The sequence below is a fragment of the Mesoplodon bidens genome (genome assembly GCF_964165515.1).
Source record: "Mesoplodon bidens genome assembly, chromosome: 8".
Taxonomy (NCBI): domain Eukaryota; kingdom Metazoa; phylum Chordata; class Mammalia; order Artiodactyla; family Ziphiidae; genus Mesoplodon; species Mesoplodon bidens.
The window spans coordinates 31,513,480-31,532,666 of record NC_138165.1 but is presented as its reverse complement, the minus strand read 5'-3'; the positions used below and the strand labels follow the sequence as shown (position 1 = coordinate 31,532,666).

General features: G+C 36.2%; 1 protein-coding gene across 2 annotated transcripts in view; it reads left to right on the top strand.

Moving 5' to 3' along the window:
- Window positions 1–19,187, top strand: part of XIRP2 (xin actin binding repeat containing 2) — a gene marked incomplete at both ends in the record, with an annotated part of 304,793 nt that overhangs the window by 265,896 nt on the left and 19,710 nt on the right. For both annotated transcript variants that reach the window (XM_081242071.1, XM_081242070.1), the window contains one exon: window positions 18,742–18,852. In XM_081242071.1, the coding sequence (XP_081098197.1) occupies window positions 18,742–18,852 (111 nt within the window). The remainder of the gene's footprint in view (window positions 1–18,741; window positions 18,853–19,187) is intronic.

Here is a 19,187-nt window from a genome sequence, read left to right as displayed (position 1 = left end):
AAGTGAAAGGAATTGGGATTGCTTTAGGAGAAAAGGAGTGGTATTGTTCTTATCACAGGGCCTATGGTTATTGAGAGTGTCACCTAGACCCTTTCCTCAAAGTCACAAAGTGAGAGCATAGAGTTTCATGTTCTTAGAGGTTCAGCAGGTGATCTGAAAAGGTTTTTGATGTTGATAAAGATGTAAAACACAGATGTTTTGACATAATCAAATTTTATGTCTTCTTTTATAGGAGGGAGTGGATATTTAGGGAAAGTTGGAATAGAAAAAAAAATACATTTGTATAGCCCCTTCTTCAATCTGGTCTCCTATTAGTTTAGAATTATAACTGTGCTCTTTGTATAATTACGCTTAATAGAATTCTCAAGTATATAGACAATAACTTATAATATACTAATTAAATTTACTTTCTTTTTCAATTTTATAATAGAATGGCAAGATATAGAATTTTAAGTTCTGAGATTTTGCTAGTTTGTGAGGAGCAAGGAAAATTATAACAACAAAAGAAACCCTTAACATTACACAATCATTTTGTTTGCAGAACTTAGTAAAATCTGCAAAATGTTTTTTCCACATGATTACTTTCATAAAACAGGTGTTTTCTGTAAGCACTTGACATAAGAGGATATTATTAGCTCTTTCTGCTGCTTCTGGGTCTGATATTTCTCAGAATAAACCTGTCTTCATGGATCTCTGAAAATGATTGGATTGAGTCAACCTTGTCTATTCTTTTGGTTGTTCGTATATTTATTAGTTTGCATAATTACAAATGAATTGTCATGCTAAAAAAATTATCATGCTAAAAAAAACTGGAAGAACACAAGGCCTGAGCAAACACAAGAACATAAGGCCTGTCCTTAGCACCATGCCCTTACAGAGATATGTTTAAGAAATTCTTCATTTTTTCCAGCTTCTTTGCAAATCTCAACATCACAGAACCCAGAGTAAGATTACATCTCCTTCTAACAGCCTTTTCTTGTCCTTGTTCTTTATCCCTATCTATCCTGAGTGATCTACCCAGCATGGTCCAAGAAACAGCTTTTTAGGAGACTACTTCATTTCTAACCCCATCAGGAGGACAGGGCACATCATATACCAGCCACTAGATGGACACCAATAGGGGGAGCCAAGTGCTCAATTCATCTTCCTTATCCTTGGATAAATACCAGGGTCTTCTAGAGACATCATCCTGCTATGGCATTTGAAATTCCTCCCTTAGATCCTGCAATTCATCATATTGCACAGTGTATAGAACTGTTTGGGGAGGTTTAGGGTGCTTCGATGAAGTCAGTACTTTAGGCTGGGGTTCAGTTTGTGAGCCTTTTATCAGAAGCATTTAGTATCATTATTCTAAAAATATCAACAAATTCTCCCCAATCATAGTTTCTGTGTTTTGTTTTTCTTTTAGAGGATCAGAAAAAGTTTTCCTTTTTTTCCTCAGTTCCTTTTCTTTCCTGTCTTTATTTTTTCCAGGACTTTCATTAGTAGAGAGGGGATTATGATAATGAGAAAGTGTACCATCAAGTCTGGGTACAGAAAATAGAGAAAGAAAAGCAATCATTTGTGGGGAGGAGGGAGTGTGAAAAAAAATACTGATGAGAGAATTATAGATACTTACATACAGAGCTACTTTTTCTATATCAGAATCAGATGCAAATATGTTGATTTCCTCCTGTAAAAATAGTGGTGAGACAGACAATATCATGTCACACAAAATACAGGTTAAATTACTTAAATATAATAATCATAGGCTCTGTGTTTGGCACCTATGCTCAGTATTATTTCTCTTCTTATAATTTTGAGATACATGATCAAGTATTTATATTTTACTGTTTCATAGACCACTATACTTGAAATAAGTTTTAAAGAAAATCACTCCTTAGCAAAGCCTGTTTGAATCTCATCCACTCTGATGCATCCTTATAGAAACAACTTGATCTTCAGTCATGAGTCTTCAGCAAGTGGGTGGGTGCCCTATCCTTTACAGTACCCTGGAACTGATAAGTGTAACTGGGAGAAAATCCAGTACAGATCAAAGGGTATGTCCTTAAATTTCATTTCATCTGATTTGTTTCTATAAATCTATAGGAGTTAAATGGCTCAATTTTTATAAGCTGTAGATGTATATTTTTAGGCAAAATGAAACTATTTAAGCATCTACTTAAAGCAAATCATTCTTTATCCTTTTTTCTAAGAACCTGGTTTCCATTCTGAGATCCTTCTAACCTCTGACATTGATTTTTATATTTCTTGAAACCTTTGCACTTGATGACCAATATTATACTGATAGAAAAGATGGTTCACTGAATCAACAACCCTAAAAGAAATAAAATTGTGTGGTTACCTGATATACTGGTGAAAAGCATATTAGGGTAAAAGACTCAGTGATTTTTTTCAAAAAAATTAATATACAATAAAAATTACAGCACATGATTATTAATTTTTAGATTCTTTGAAGGCATTTCAGTGCAGTTCTTCAGCATACTTAGCTAGTTGAGAATAACTCTCCTTTCTTGTCCCTACTTTAAATGCACTTTAGGTACATCACAAGTGCACGTTGAGCACATCACGTATTGCTTTAAGGTGTTAAAAGCATTGACTTAAAACAACTGGTTGACTGAATTCTTGTTAATCTCTATATTCATGGTGTATGTTTGGAATTTTCAAATCTTGCACAGCATTTTCCCTTCAACTCCTTTTACTGGTTAAGTCCATGGGTAATCAACATGTAGAATTTAAAAATGGGAAAATTCTTAAGAAATTAGATGTTAGGGGCTTCCCTGGTGGCGCAGTGGTTGAGAGTCTGCCTGCCGATGCAGGGGACACGGGTTCGTGCCCCGGTCCGGGAGAATCCCACGTGCGGCGGAGAGGCTGGGCCCGTGAGCCATGGCTGCTGAGCCTGCGCGTCCGGAGCCTGTGCTCCGCAATGGGAGAGGCCACAACAGTGAGAGGCCCGCGTACCGCAAAAAAAAAAAAAAAAAAAAAGATTTAAAAAAAGAAATTAGATGTTATAAAGTGTGAAGGGCCTTGTATATTTCCTGATACATAACAGCACTCAATCAGTGGTAGCTCCTTCTATCTATCTCCTTCAATGCTTCCCTACTGTCTACCCCAGCAGATTACAAATGAGGATTCTAAGTGAGACTGAAATTAGCTGTGATTTACTTACCTGATTTCTCACTTGAATTGATGACTAACTCCAGCCCATAACCCAACATTCCTGTCTCTACTTCAATCTCTTTCCATTCCCCATTGTACTAGTAGATACATTCACCAGTGAAATTGCAACTAATTACCCTTTTATTTTTCCTGATTTTTCCTCATTATTATGAAGAAAACCCAAATGATCAGAGTAATTAATTTGTAGTCATAATTAATAATTATCCTGAAATGCTTTGTTTGCATGGATTATCTCGGAATGCTTACATCAGAGCCAAATCTGTTTTATGGTGCATTTTCCTTCCTCTTGGATTTTATATAAGGATTTAAAATGTATTCCTCCCAGTGAGCAAGACTGATGACCATAAAGGCTCAGAGGGACAGTGAAAGAAGGAGGCAGGTTTGTATAACAGGAACTCTTCATGATCCTATTAGCAGGCAAATTGTACTGTCTTGGTCTTCCTAAAGGAAGTTGTAATGTCACATGGAACATATATCGCCAAGAAATAAGCCCAAATCAATTTCATCATGGGACATGAGTAGCATTTTCTACTATGTTATCTGTTGTCAAAAATGAGTGGCATTCCTTTTCTTGTGTTTTTAACTGGTTTCTGTTTGGTTAATAAGACCTCCGTGTTGGCAAATAATACTTTCTTAGGAGAGGTAATGTGCACTTTTCATTCTTTTGGACATCTGAACCTCCTGTACTTGGGGGCTCCACCACCCCATGAGGCAAAACCAGCCTCCACTAGAAGAAGCTGCAAATACCATACACTCACTCTCCTGGCCCTCCCTGGTATCTAGGACCCAAGCTTGTGAACTAGACTGCACCAATCAGACACCTCCAACTCAGTCTTTGCATAAAGAAGTAATGAAATGGCATGAGAATCAGGGACTATGCAGAATCAGTTTTGGTGATGGCTGGTGGCGGAGATTAGCTACATCAATTTTCAAGAAAGAGCCATTCTAGAAGCAATATCTGTTATATGGTATCAGTGGCTTTGGCAATGAGTGTGTCCAATGTCAGCAGCAATGGTGCCTTCTCCAGAAGGTTCTGCAGCATTTTTCAGCACTGTTCCTGGCTACAAAACCTTCAAGTCTTATTCTGTGAGAATAAGTATATTTCTGGAGTCTTATTCCTGGAGATTCTGTGAAATACACTTCTACTATGAAATGTCTCTTTAACAAAGTACCTGTCCTTTTTAAATCAGTTAGACTCTGATGCTTGACACTGGGAGCTGTGACTGATAAAACAATATATAAATTACAAATCTTAACATTCTTATTTTATCGTCTAGGTGAGAGGCACACAACAGGACCTTTTAGGAAAGAGTCAAGTGTGAGAAGAATTGTATAATAGTAGATTAAATCACTGTGAACTGACTCTCCACTGGGTACCAGTTCATGAACAATGAACCAGAGAAAAACTGGATAGGTGATCAGAAGGCCACTCTCTGGCCATGCCTCTATAGAAATGTCCATATCTTATGGGCCAGAATGACTTAGAAGAGTTATAATATGCCTAGGCACCTTTTTGCTTCTCTTTGAAAAATCCCTCAAATCCACTGCTTCTCTGGTTGAAAAAAATGTACATATTGAAATTTGTTTTTTCTTTCGTTTCTGGGCTTAATTCTACAATGAAAAAATTCATGGCAAAATTTATTGACATAACCACAGACAATCTACTTTCCTTCAGTCTTTTTTTTTTTTTTGCCTTCTTACTATGTATCCCAAGTTACTAGGAAAATAGCTGATGCAGAGTAAGTGTGCAATGAATATGTTAAGCAAAGATAGCAAATACTAATGTAGCACTTAGGAGCCAGGTTTTCACATGTGTTAACTGACTTTCTCCTCACAATAACCTTCTGAGATAGGCATTATTTTTAGCTGCCCACCCCCTACTTTTTTTTTGACAAGATATGAACTCATGGAAGATCTAAGTAACTTGCCCAAGAAAGTGAGCAAATGTGGTCCTAACTCAGGAAGGCTGACTCCAGAGTCTGTGCCTTATTTTTTTTTTATTCAGCTGATAGTCATTAAGTACTCACCATATGTCAAGCACAAAAGATTCAATGATGAGTATGATATTATTTTGCCCTCAAGAAGCTCACTCTATCAGAGAGAAACACATATAACAAATAATTACAAGTGCAGTATGGTAGATTCTATCATGGAAAATATAAATGAGGTTTGTTGGGACACAAGGAGGTTGTGATAAACTTTACTCTGGATGAAGGATGGTCAAGGAGGGGAATCTGAGGGTGGAGGCTGCTTCAGCTGAGACTTAAAATAATTTTTTATAAATACAGAATTACATTCTAGGTGAAAGGAACAACTTATGCAAAAGGTAAAATAGTATATTTGTGAATATAGTAAGGCACAATTGAGTCATGAACCTGGAGATGTAGCCAAAGGCTGGATAAGAGAAAAACGTATATGCTATAATAAAGAACTTTTACTTTATTCTAAGGCAATCAAAAACCATTGAAGAAACAAACAGGGGAGTAAGATGAATAGATATGCATTTAAGAAACATTTTTACTAGCTGTATAGTATTGATATAAATGGTGTCGAGGTTAGACTGAAGAAGATAAGTTAGGAGACTACTGAAATAGCAGATTAAATACATGACGACTTAAATGGGTCAGAAGTTCTAGGGTAAAGAAGGCATTGACTCAAAAGATAATTAAAGATAGAATTGGAAGAGCTTTTTTTTATATTTTATTTATTAGTTTCTTCTTTATAAAAAAGTGAATCAGTCATACATGTATATCTGTTCACACATCCCTTCCCTCTTGCGTCTCCCTCCCTCCCACCCTCCCTATCCCACCCCTCCAGGCGGTCACAAAGCACCGAACTGATCTCCCTATGCTCTGCGACTGCTTCCCACTATCTATCTAACTTACGTTTGGTACTGTATATATGTCCATGCCTCTCTCTCGCTTTGTCACAGCTTACCCTTCCCCCTCCCCATATCCTCAAGTCCATTCTCAAGTAGGTCTTTGTCTTTATTCCTGTTTTACCCCTAGGTTCTTCATGACATTTTTTTTTCTTAAATTCCATATATATGTGTTAGCATACGGTATTTGTCTTTCTCTTTCTGACTTACTTCACTCTGTATGACAGTCTCTAGGTCTATCCACCTCATTACAAATAGCTCAGTTTCGTTTCTTTTTATGGCTGAGTAATATTCCATTGTATATATGTGCCACATCTTCTTTATCCATTCATCCGATGATGGACACTTAGGTTGTTTCCAGCTCTGGGCTATTGTGAATAGAGCTGCAATGAATATTTTGGTACATGTCTCTTTTTGAATTATGGTTTTCTCAGGGTATATGCCTAGTACTGGGATTGCTGGATCATATGGTAGTTCTATTTTTAGTTTTTTAAGGAACCTCCATACTGTTCTCCATAGTGGCTGTACCAATTCACATTCCCACCAGCAGTGCAAGAGTGTTCCCTTTTCTCCACACCCTCTCCAGCATTTATTGTTTCTAGATTTTTTGATGATGGCCATTCTGACTGGTGTGAGATGATATCTCATTGTAGTTTTGATTTGCATTTCTCTAATGATTAATGATGTTGAGCATTCTTTCATGTGTTTGTTGGCAGTCTGTATATCTTCTTTGGAGAAATGCCTATTTAAGTCTTCTGCCCATTTTTAGATTGGGTTGTTTGTGTTTTTGCTATTGAGCTGCATGAGCTGTTTATAAATTTTGGAGATTAATCCTTTGTCAGTTGCTTCATTTGCAAATATTTTCTCCCATTCTGAGGGTTGTCTTTTGGTCTTGTTTATGGTTTCCTTTGCTGTGCAAAAGCTTTGAAGTTTCATTAGGTCCCATTTGTTTATCTTTGTTTTTATCTCCATTTCTCTAGGAGGTGGGTCCAAAAGGATCTTGCTGTGATTTATGTCATAGAGTGTTCTGCCTATGTTTTCCTCTAAGAGTTTGATAGTTTCTGGCCTTACATTTAGGTCTTTAATCCATTTTGAGCTTATTTTTGTGTATGGTGTTAGGGAATGATCTAATCTCATCCTTTTACATGTCCCTGTCCAGTTTTCCCAGCACCACTTATTGAAGAGGCTGTCCTTTCTCCACTGTACATTCCTGCCTCCTTTATCAAAGATAAGTTGACCATATGTGCGTGGGTTTATCTCTGGGCTTTCTATCCTGTTCCATTGATCTATCTTTCTGTTTTTGTGCCAGTACCACACTGTCTTGATTACTGTAGCTTTGTAGTATAGTCTGAAGTCAGGGAGCCTGATTCCTCCAGCTCCGTGTTTCGTTCTCAAGATTGCTTTGGCTATTCGGGGTCTTTTGTTTCTCCAAACAAATTTTGAAATTTTTGGTTCTAGTTCTGTGAAAAATGCCAGTGGTAGTTTGATAGGGATTGCATTGAATCTGTAGATTGCTTTGGGTAGTAGAGTCATTTTCACAATATTGACTCTTCCAATCCAGGAGCATGGTATATCTCTCCATCTGTTTGTATCATCTTTAATTTCTTTCATCAGTGTCTTATAATTTTCTGCATACAGGTCTTTTGTCTCCTTAGGTAGGTTTATTCCTAGATATTTTATTCTTTTTGTTGCAATGGTAAATGGGAGTGTTTTCTTGATTTCATTTTCAGATTTTTCATCATTAGTGTACAGGAATGCCAGAGATTTCTGTGCATTAATTTTGTATCCTGCTACTTTACCAAATTCATTGATTAGCTCTAGTAATTTTTTGGTAGCATCTTTAGGATTCTCTATGTATAGTATCATGTCATCTGCAAACAGTGACAGCTTTACTTCTTCTTTTCCAATTTGGATTCCTTTTATTTCCTTTTCTTCTCTGATTGCTGTGGCTAAAACTTCCAAAACTAAGTTGAATAAGAGTGGTGAGAGTGGGCAGCTTTGTCTTGTTCCTGATCTTAGTGGAAATGGTTTCAGTTTTTCACCATTGAGGACGATGTTGGCTGTGGGTTTGTCATATATGGCCTTTATTATGTTGAGGAAAGTTCCCTCTATGCCTACTTTCTGCAGGGTTTTTATCATAAATGGGTGTTGAATTTTGTCGAAAGCTTTCTCTGCATCTATTGAGAAGATCATATGGTTTTTCTCCTTCAATTTGTTAATATGGTGTATCATATTGATTGATTTGCGTATATTGAAGAATCCTTGCATTCCTGGAATAAACCCCACTTGATCATGGTGTATGATCCTTTTAATGTGCTGTTGGATTCTGTTTGCTAGTATTTTGTTGAGGATTTTTGCATCTATGTTCATCAGTGATATTGGCCTGTAGTTTTCTTTCTTTGTGACATCCTTGCCTGCTTTTGGTATCAAGGTGATGGTGGCCTCATAGAATGAGTTTGGGAGTGTTCCTTCCACTGAAATTGTTTGGAAGAGTTTGAGAAGGATGGGTGTTAGCTCTTCTCTAAATGTTTGATAGAATTCGCCTGTGAAGCCATCTGGTCCTGGGCTTTTGTTTGTTGGAAGATTTTTAATCACAGTTTCAATTTCAGTGCTTGTGATTGGTCTATTCATATTTTCTATTTCTCCCTGATTCAGTCTTGGCAGGTTGTGCATTTCTAAGAATTTGTCCATTTCTTCCAGGTTGTCCATTTTATTGGCATAGAGTTGCTTGTAGTAATCTCTCATGATCTTTTGTATTTCTGCAATGTCAGTTGTTACTTCTCCTTTTTCATTTCTAATTCTATTGATTTGAGTCTTCTCCCTTTTTTTCTTGATGAGTCTGGCTAATGTTTTATCAATTTTGTTTATCTTCTCAAAGAACCAGCTTTTAGTTTTATTGATCTTTACTATTGTTCCCTTCATTTCTTTTTCATTTATTTTTGATCTGATCTTTATGATTTCTTTCCTTCTGCTAACTTTGGGGGTTTATTTGTTCTTCTTTCTCTAATTGCTTTAGGTGCAGGGTCAGGTTGTTTACTCGAGATGTTTCCTGTTTCTTAAGGTGGGATTGTATTGCTATAAACTTCCCCCTTAGAACTGCTTTTGCTGCGTCCCATAGGTTTTGGGTCGTCGTGTCTCATTGTCATTTGTTTCTAGGTATTTTTTAATTTCCTCTTTGATTTCTTCAGTGCTCACTTCGTTATTGAGTAGTGTATTGTTTAGCCTCCATGTGTTTGTATTTTTTACAGATCTTTTCCTGTAATTGATGTCTAGTCTCATAGCATTGTGGTCAGAAAAGATACTTGATACAATTTCAATTTTCTTAAATTTACCAAGGCTTGATTTGTGACCCAAGATATGATCTATCCTGGAGAATGTTCCATGAGCACTTGAAAAAAATGTGTATTCTGTTGTTTTTGGATGGAATGTCCTATAAATATCAATTAAGTCCATCTTGTTTAATGTATCATTTAAAGCTTGTGTTTCCTTATTTATTTTCATTTTGGATGATCTGTCCATTGGTGAAAGTGGGGTGTTGAAGTCCCCTGCTATGAGTGTGTTACTGTCGATTTCCCCTTTTATGGCTCTTAGTATTTGCCTTATGTATTGAGGTGCTCCTATGTTGGGTGCATAAATATTTACAATTCTTATATCTTCTTGGATCGATCCCTTGATCGTTATGTAGTGTCCTTCTTTGTCTCTTCTAATAGTCTTTATTTTAAAGTCTATTTTGTCTGATATAAGAATTGCTACTCCAGCTTTCTTTTGATTTCCATTTGCATGGAATATCTTTTTCCATTCCCTTACTTTCAATCTGTATATGTCTCTAGGTCTGAAGAGTGTCTCTTGTAGACAGCATATATATGGGTCTTGTTTTTGTATCCATTCAGCCAATCTGTGTCTTTTGGTGGGAGCATTTAGTCCATTTACATTTAAGGTAATTATTGATATGTATGTTCCTATTCCCATTTCCTTAATTGTTTTGGGTTCGTTATTGTAGGTCTTTTCCTTCTGTTGTGTTTCTTGCCTAGAGAAGTTCCTTTAGCATTTGTTGTAAAGCTGTTTTGGTGGTGCTGAACTCTCTCAGCTTTTGCTTGTCTGTAAAGGTTTTAATTTTTCCATCAAATCTGAATGAGATCCTTGCTGGGTAGAGTAATCTTGGTTGCAGGTTTCTCTCCTTCATCACTTTAATTATGTCCTGCCACTCCCTTCTGGCTTGTAGAGTTTCTGCTGAGAGATCAGCTGTTAACCTGATGGGGATTCCCTTGTGTGTTATTTGTTGTTTTTGCCTTGCTGCTTTTAATATGATTTCTTTGTGTTTAATTTTTGACAGTTTGATTAATATGTGTCTTGGCGTATTTCTCCTTAGATTTTTTCTGTATGGGACTCTCTGTGCCTCCTGGACTTGATTAACTATTTCCTTTCCCATATTAGGGAAGTTTTCAACTATAATCTCTTCAAATATTTTCTCAGTCCCTTTCTTTTTCTCTTCTTCTTCTGGAACCCCTATAATTCGAATGTTGGTGCGTTTAATGTTGTCTCAGAGGTCTCTGAGACTGTCCTCTGTTCTTTTCATTCTTTTTTCTTTATTTTGCTCTGCAGCAGTTATTTCCACTATTTTATCTTCCACCTCACTTATCCGTTCTTCTGCCTCAGTTATTCTGCTATTGATCCCATCTAGAGTATTTTGCATTTCATTTATTGTGTTTTTAATCGATGCCTGATTCATCTTTAGTTCTTCTAGATCCTTGTTAACTGTTTCTTGCATTTTGTCTATTCTATTTCCAAGATTTTGGATCTTGGAAATAGAATCTTGGATCAGCTTTACTATCATTATTCTGAATTCTTTTTCAGGTAGACTGCCTATTACCTCTTCATTTGTTAGGTCTGGTGGGTTTTTATCTTGCTCCTTCACCTGCTGTGTGTTTTTCTGTCTTCTCATTTTGCTTATGTTACTGTGTTTGGGGGTCTCCTTTTTACAGGCTGCAGATTCGTAGTTCCCGTTGTTTTTGGTGTCTGTCCCCAGAGGCTAAGGTTGTTTCAGTAGGTTGTGTAGTCTTCCTGGTGGGGGGGACTAGTGCCTGTGTTCTGGTGGTTGAGGCTCGATCTTGTCTTTGTGGTGGACAGGTCCACGTCTGGTGGTGTGTTTTGGGGTGCCTGTGGCCTTATTATGTTTTTAGGCAGCCTCTCTGCTAATGGGTGGGGTTGTGTTCCTGTCTTGCTAGTTGCTTGGCATAGGGTGACCAGCACTGTAGCTTGCTGGTCGTTGACTGAAGCTGGGTGCTGGTGTTGAGATGGAGACCTCTGGGAGCTTTTCACCGCTTGATATTATGTGGAGTTGGGAGGTCTCTTGTGGACCTGTGTCCTGAAGTTGGCTCTCCCACTTCAGAGGCACAGCACTGACTCCTGGCTGCAGCACCAAGAGCTTTTCATCTACCCAGCTATGTGGGGAGTTTCTTGGCTTTTGGGGGGTCTGAGGTCTTCTGTCAGCGTTCAGTAGGTGTTCTGTAGGAGTTGTTCCACGTTTAGATGAATTTCTGATGTATCTGTGGGGAGGAAGGTGATCTCCGCGTCTTACTCTTCCATCATCTTCCTCCGGACCCCTGGAAGAGCTTATAAATCAATTGGATATTGGTGAAGAGGGGTAATAATAAAAAGGTAGAATTCTCTCTTTTGGTTTGCATTAATTAATGAAACATATATGTTACCCTTGGTTTTCTTTTTCTTTAAAATTTTTTCATTCTTTTTGCAAGCTTTTTTTTGGTAATTTCACTGCTCCTTGAGACTAAGTTTTAGCCTTTTTTATTGTACTTTTATGTTTATTTATATCCAAGTGCCTTTTTTGTTTTAAGATGCCTTATGTCTACGTTACATTGAAATCTTGTATACATGTATGTGTGTGTATATAAAACATACATCTACATAAAACTTCTAGAAGGTTTCCTTTACTGAAAATTGAATGTTTTTATGTATCCTGTTCTTTTTAGTTTGTCAAGTAAGTATTGTTGTTTATATTACTAATATGTTTGATGGCCCAGTTGAGAGTACATCTTTTACATGTTCTTTTAATGAATCTTCAGCATTTTTGGATGCTGGGATATGGCTCTATAAATAATACTTCGGGGAAAGTAGAGGACAAAGTTCTAGTAGTGAAAACTGGCTTTACTTATTCATAAACCTCCCTCTTTGAAGTCAAATATTCCTACTTTCAAATTAAGTATTTTTATTAAAAAATTATAAGTTTTGCTCTTTATAGCTAAATATGACCAAAGCATAATTGTTTTGAGCCCAGAAAGAGCTGAAATTAGTTGAATGATAGTGCTTCTCTCAGAGATTTATACAACAAACCTGCATAATTCATGCATGTGTATATATTACAAATCTTGTCTCAAGAGAATTTCAAGCTAAGTGAGCCATTTTTATTCCATTAGATATGTATGTACATTTAAAAAAATAATTAATTTATTTATTTGGCTGCATCAGGTCTTTGTTGCAGCGTGTAGGATCTTTTTAGCTGTGGAATGCAGGCTCTTAGTTGCAGCATGCGGGATCTAGTTCCCTGACCAGGGATCTAACCCAGGCATTGGGAGCGCAGAGTCTTAACCACTGGACCACTGGAAATCCTGTACATATTTTTATATATTGCACAGATACAGAGATAGATGAATAGACAGATGATTGATATGTAGATAGGTTGGTAGGTAAAACTTTTACTAAAACAGTACTGACAATGCCTAGCAAAATGCTATAGAGATAGTTGGTGCTCAGTAGCTATTGGTTGAATAAATAAATGTATAAGTGAAGCTATATACGATCACTCACATTTAGCGATGCAGTGATTTCAAAGGAAAAAGTTACTATCTTAATTTTTTTTCTGAATGTTTTGCATCATCAGTCTCTTAGGATCCAACAGTCCAACTAGGACACACTCATAGCTTCAGGCAGCATTACTACTGAACCAAGTAAAATTGTAGTCTTCACTTCCAAATATATTGAGTTATATGAGGAATCACGACTTACATTTGCCTTGATTCTTCTTTTCCCTTGATATTAAAAATAAGGATAAATTATTGTCTTTTACTGTCATCATAAATACCTCAACTTAAGTTTTTGCTGTCATAGTAATTCTGCTCAACACATTTCTACTGCTATTTCTTGGCAATACATCAGATTCACTAACTCAGTGAATAATAACAATTCACTAAAAAAAGAACATACAGACTAGTTTTTTTTAGCACCATGATGATCTTTCTATAAAAAGACCACCTGAAAATAAATTTTCCTATTTTTCAATGTTCTTTACCTTTTTGTACGTGTTTGTTACCTTTTTGTACGTGTTTGTTACCTTCGTGTATTTTTTGGTTTCTTGGTACAGGCTTCTCCTCCCTCTAATGATGTCAGCTGCTCTTCACAGCATCACAGCACTGCCCATATTCTTCCATAAATGTTCTGATCACTTGCAATGTTATCAAGAGAATTCTTCATATACTTTGTCAGTGATTGACATGTTATTGTTATATGCATCAGCTTCAGTAACTCCACCTACCAATCATAAAATATTCAGTGTCAAAATTGTCAGCCAAAATACCAAAAAATAAAATCATAGGATTATGTGGGGAAAAATAGAATTTTAATTTTTAAATTATAAAATTTTCACACTCCTGGGAAAAAAGTGACTATTTGCTCATGATATTACTATTGACTATTTGCTCATAATATTACTATTCACTCCTTGATATTTTGGGGGGCATCTACTCTCTACCAGGAAGCTAAACATTGGGATTTGAGGATGCATGAATTCAGTTAAAGGAAAGGGTCATATTATCAAATAATGAATGTGAAATGGATAGGTAGATAATAGAGTAAACTGCAGAAAACAGGGGGCAGTAAAATTGATGCATTGACACTGACGTACCACACTAGTGTAACAATTACAGCTGTATTTAGTAATAGCACATAGTGCTGAAGTAGAAACTTATAACTTTAAACTAAATTTATGTATCCTTCTACTGTTTATGTTGTGTCATCTCCCACAAGAAAATATATTTAAAGATGATAGGCAGGTTTTTAAAAAAATGTCAACTTGGTGTTAAATACTCTATTAGAGAGTGATGGGAACAGTGACCAATACAATAAAAGAAGGAATACAATAAAAGAAGCAATAATAGGGAACTCTGTATAGAAAAGTCAGGAAAGGTTTCAAATAGAAAATAATTTTTGAGCCAAGACTCAGAAGTGTATAGTGAATGAGGAAAAGCCCTAACCTGAAGCTCCAATGCTAGGGACGTCAAATTTTATACTGTAAAGTTTTAAAGTAAATTTTTAAAATATAAAGAGAAAATTCAGGGCAAAAAGAAAACATGTTTGAATTCAAACATATCAAAATCTAGACAAACACAATATATCAACCACAAATTTTTATGCTCATCACTTAAAAGAAAGAACTGATTATTCTTTCAAACCTTGAATCAACTGACATTTTTGCTAACATAAATAGCACATTTTTGGTATTGTTTCTGTCTGTTTGACAACGATGCATATAACATTAATACATCATAACCCTTCCTAGTTTTATTAAGAATGAGGTTAGTGATGGGTAAAATTGCTGAATTACTGGTATTGAACATGAGCTGTTTTTTCCACTCCAGTGAGGCAGTAATCATCTACTCTTCTGCCAGTCTTTCATCACACTTTTTTCTACTGGGTATACTTCTAAGAGTCACAATAATAGTGAGTCACCATAAAAAGTCTGTCCTTTTCTTTCCTTACTCATTATGCTAGCATGAGTTTGCATTTTTATCAGTGGAAATGTACAATGTGTTTTCCTGTAATGATAATAACAGTGGCAAGTTGGGTAGGCAGAGTGTGAACTCTTTCCTGTGCTGGAGAAATCTCCATAGGAGAAATGTACATCCATGAGAGACTTTTGTAATATACTTGACTAATCTATGAGCTGATATCAGATTGGCGTGAGCTATGCAAATATTATAACATTTTATGATCATGCCACATTTTCTCCTTTAGATTCCAAAATTAGACCACGTATATCATCTGTGTTTTTTTTCGTGGATGAATGAGATTTAAAAAAAGAGCTTAAGTGTGATTTAGTAACTTACCCAAGATTATAGCATATCTAATATAAAGGAGGGAGTGAGTACTATCCCCATTCCTGACTTTGGTTAATCCACCTGTGAACAAAACTGCATTTTTCTTCTTGCAGCCCGATCTATATTTGAATTTAATTTTTAAGTACCAATTTCATGTGAATTTGCATATGGTATTCTGGCCGGAATTCTTTATTACATTTTATTTGTGTAATTTGACTTCTTCCTGAGCATTATGATGATCCATCCTTTTATCTAACCCTTCACTCTATAGACACCAGCAATTGGGAAGAATGAAAGTCAGATTTAAAATCCAACTCTACTAGTTGCATAATATGAAACACAGTAAATGATGGAAACAAAATCTTGGAATATTTTAAGACAGACGTTATGTAAACTGCAGAAAACAGGAGGCAGTAAAATTGATGCATTGACACTGACATACCAAACTAGTGTAGTAATTACAGCTGTATTTAGTAATAGCACATAGTGCTGAAGAAGAAACATAACTTTAAACTAAATTTATGTATCCTTCTACTGTTTATGTTGTGTCATCTCCCACAAGAAAATATATTTAAAGATGATAGGCAAGTTTTTTTTAAAATGTCAACTTGGTGTTAAATACTCCATTAGAGAGTGATGGGAAAAGTGACCAACTGAAAAGTATATGCCCCAAGTAAGACAGGTGGCCACTACTTTGTTCCAGCAAGACACTGCCATGTTGGAATATGGCATATTGCCAGATCTTCAAAATTTTCAAACATAAGAAGAAATCTTGATTTTTTGGTAAGTTTTAATTAGTTCAAAACTTTTAAAAACATTGAGTGGGTCAGATAAGCTTGTCTCTGGGCCACAGCTTGTCATCTGAGCCTCTAGGCAGAGATGTGATTCTATAGTAATGATCATTGTGCCCTTCAATAAGGATCTTGATACTGGTCAGGTTCTCATGTCCTTTGCTCTTTCACTGTCTGTTTAATCAGTACTTCCTATTTCTCAGTGTGTCATAAGAAAGCCATAGAATATCCCCATTATATTCCTATAGATGGAAAGACTTGCCATAGTTGTAAACAGTTATTATGCAAAGAGTTGTTATTTGTGCCCATGCATTTTTTTCTATCTGTGGTCTTCAATAATGGTTATTGTTCCCTCCAGCCTAATGTTATTAATACCCTTAAATAAAACTTGATTATGCAAAACTTTTTATTATATAGAATTTTGATTTTTTGAACTTAAAGGAAAGAATATGAATTGTTTATTTTCTATACTCCCTCTTGAAAAAGTAAAGTACACATTTTGTTCATTGTTCTAACCCCAGGTTCTAGGACATTCTCAGGCCAATAGAAGGTTGAATGAAATTCATTTATTAATGGAAATTTGCTATTTTATTCATTCATTCATTAAGTAAACTTTTCCTTAGCATAAACTATGTGTCAAGCATGTTAATAAATATCTATTGATATATGTGGATCATTAACTAGGGCTAGAAACCCATTCTGCTTGGGAAAAGATTACATCGGCCTTTAATTTAATGAGATATAATTTATATTTTTCCAGCTTTATTGAGGTATAATTGAAAAAATTATAAGATATTTAAAGTGTACATAGCGATAATTTGATAGACATACACACTGTGAAAGGATTCCTCCCATCTAGTTAATTAACACACCCAATGAAATGTAATCTACATTTTAAAGTGCAAACCTACATTTTGGCTTCAATTCTCTGAAGGACTTTTGGGAGGGTATCAATTTTTTGTCTTAATTCTCCTTCCTAGATAGTGTAATAAGATCAGATAATACTGTATATCTCTAAGCAAATGTCTGACTGCCACTTGGTTAATCAGAAATTTAACCCTGTATACCAGATACCCCTGGGGGTAAGCCAGACACTACAAGTCCACTAGCAAGAAAAGAAAATCACAAGTCAAGATCTCATGAGTTAACTTTAAACTTATTCTTGGTTAAAGCTTTAGAATTTGATCCCTTAGAACTATTTAACTCCATTTTTTTTAAACAAAATGTTAGTGCTCCTATTTGATTAATAGTAATAATACCCCTTTGCTCACTTGACTATTCTCTACTAAGACAAAAATTTTTAAATCCCATCTCAAAAACAGTATTTGTTAGTCATGTAGATATCAAGGGTAAAGTGAAATCCCAACTTCAAAGGTGTTCAAATAGGTGTGTTCTTGCAGAGTCATATGTCTATGTCCTTATTTTTTGATGTTAAGATTTTTAGGGGCTTCCCTGGTGGCACAGAGGTTGAGAGTCTGCCTGCCAATGCAGGGGACATGGGTTCGTGCCCCGGTCCGGGAAGATCCCACATGCCGCGGAGCAACTAGCCCCGTGAGCCACAATTACTGAGCCTGCGCGTCTGGAGCCTGTGCTCTGCAACGAGAGGCCGCGATAGTGAGAGACCCGCGCACCGCGATGAGGAGTGGCCCCCACTTGCCGCAACTAGAGAAAGCCCTCACACAGAAACGAAGAGCCAACACAGCCATAAATAAATAAATAAAAATTTAAAAAAAAAAGAGTTTTAGCAGTATACCAGCTGCTTCACCATATCAATCAGTCAATCAATCAATCATATACTTGTGTCAGATCACATTCTGTAGTAACAGCAGGGCTGGATCACCAAAATTAATAGGAGTTTCAACCCTCCAGTTCAGCCAGGATCACTGTGCTAACTTAACCAAAATAAAAAGTAGCGCCATGTGTGAAGATAGAGACACACTAGCATAATATGGCCTATTTATATTGGTTATATTTAATGGTTATATTCTTCGATTGAACTCTGGATGTGTCATCAAACCAGAAGGCCACCTTGAAGATGGGAATGTCTTTCTGTAGAATGAAAATCTGGCTTATAAACAACAAAATAAGTTTCTTTTTCATCAAGGGTTTTCATTTTCTTTTTGAGATTCATCTTTGTCATATTGGGTATGAGTTGCCTCATTAACATTTGTTGCTTTCTAAGGGTAGTAGGCAGAATAAAGGCTCCTGAAGATATCTATGTCTTAATCCTCAGAATTCGTGAATATGTTAAGTTACATGGCAAAGAAGAATTAAGGTTGCAGATGAAATTAGAGCTGTTAAGTAGCTGACCTTTTGACAGGGAAATAATCCTGAATACTCTGGATTAGTCCAGTGTAATCACAGTGGTCCTTAAAAGTGAAAGCGGGGATCCCAAGAGAAAATCAGAGAGGTGGCAGAGTGAGAAAAAGTTCAACTTGATGGAGGATGGGGGCCATGAGCCAATGAAAGTGGGCAGTCTCTAGAACTGCAAGAGGCAATAGAATGGATTCTCTCCTAGAGCCTACAGAAAGGAATGCATGCCTTCTGACACCTGCCAACACTCAGTAAGACCCATTCAGGGCTTCTGACCTACAGAACTGTAAGATATTAACTTTGTGGTAATTGTTACAACAGCCAAGTAAACAATATACTGAGGAAACAGTTTTTTTTCAGAAGCGTCTGTCACTGAAATTGCATTAATAAAATAAAAGTTAAAATTTTCAGAATTTTCTTACGACATTGTCCATTCATTCATTCATTCATTCATTCATCCATTCATTTTCAGGAGGTAATCCGTGGCAGCCAGGTCGACATTGCAGGACACAGCCAGGAAATGGAAAGAAATGAACAAGAAACTTCCAAAGCACACAAAATTGATGTGCTTGGAACAGAAATGGTAACTATTTAGAAAAACAACACTTTCCACACAGTTTGCAGAACTGTGTGGAAATTCTGACCTTGTTATAAACAGTTGCTTTTATTGTCCTTTTATATATTTAATATCAATACACATCAGTGTCTCTTTCCATACTTTGGGGTTGGTATTCTTTGAAAAATAAAATGGGCACCCTAAAAATATAAGTGCACTTTAGGTGTCAATTCATATTTGTTCTGTTATAGCATGAACCCATGCATTAAAATAAATGACCAAAGTGTAATCAATGTGTGCTGAAGTCTTGGATGAAAATCACGGTGCAATGAAGAATATGTGTGCAATACTGAAATAATTGA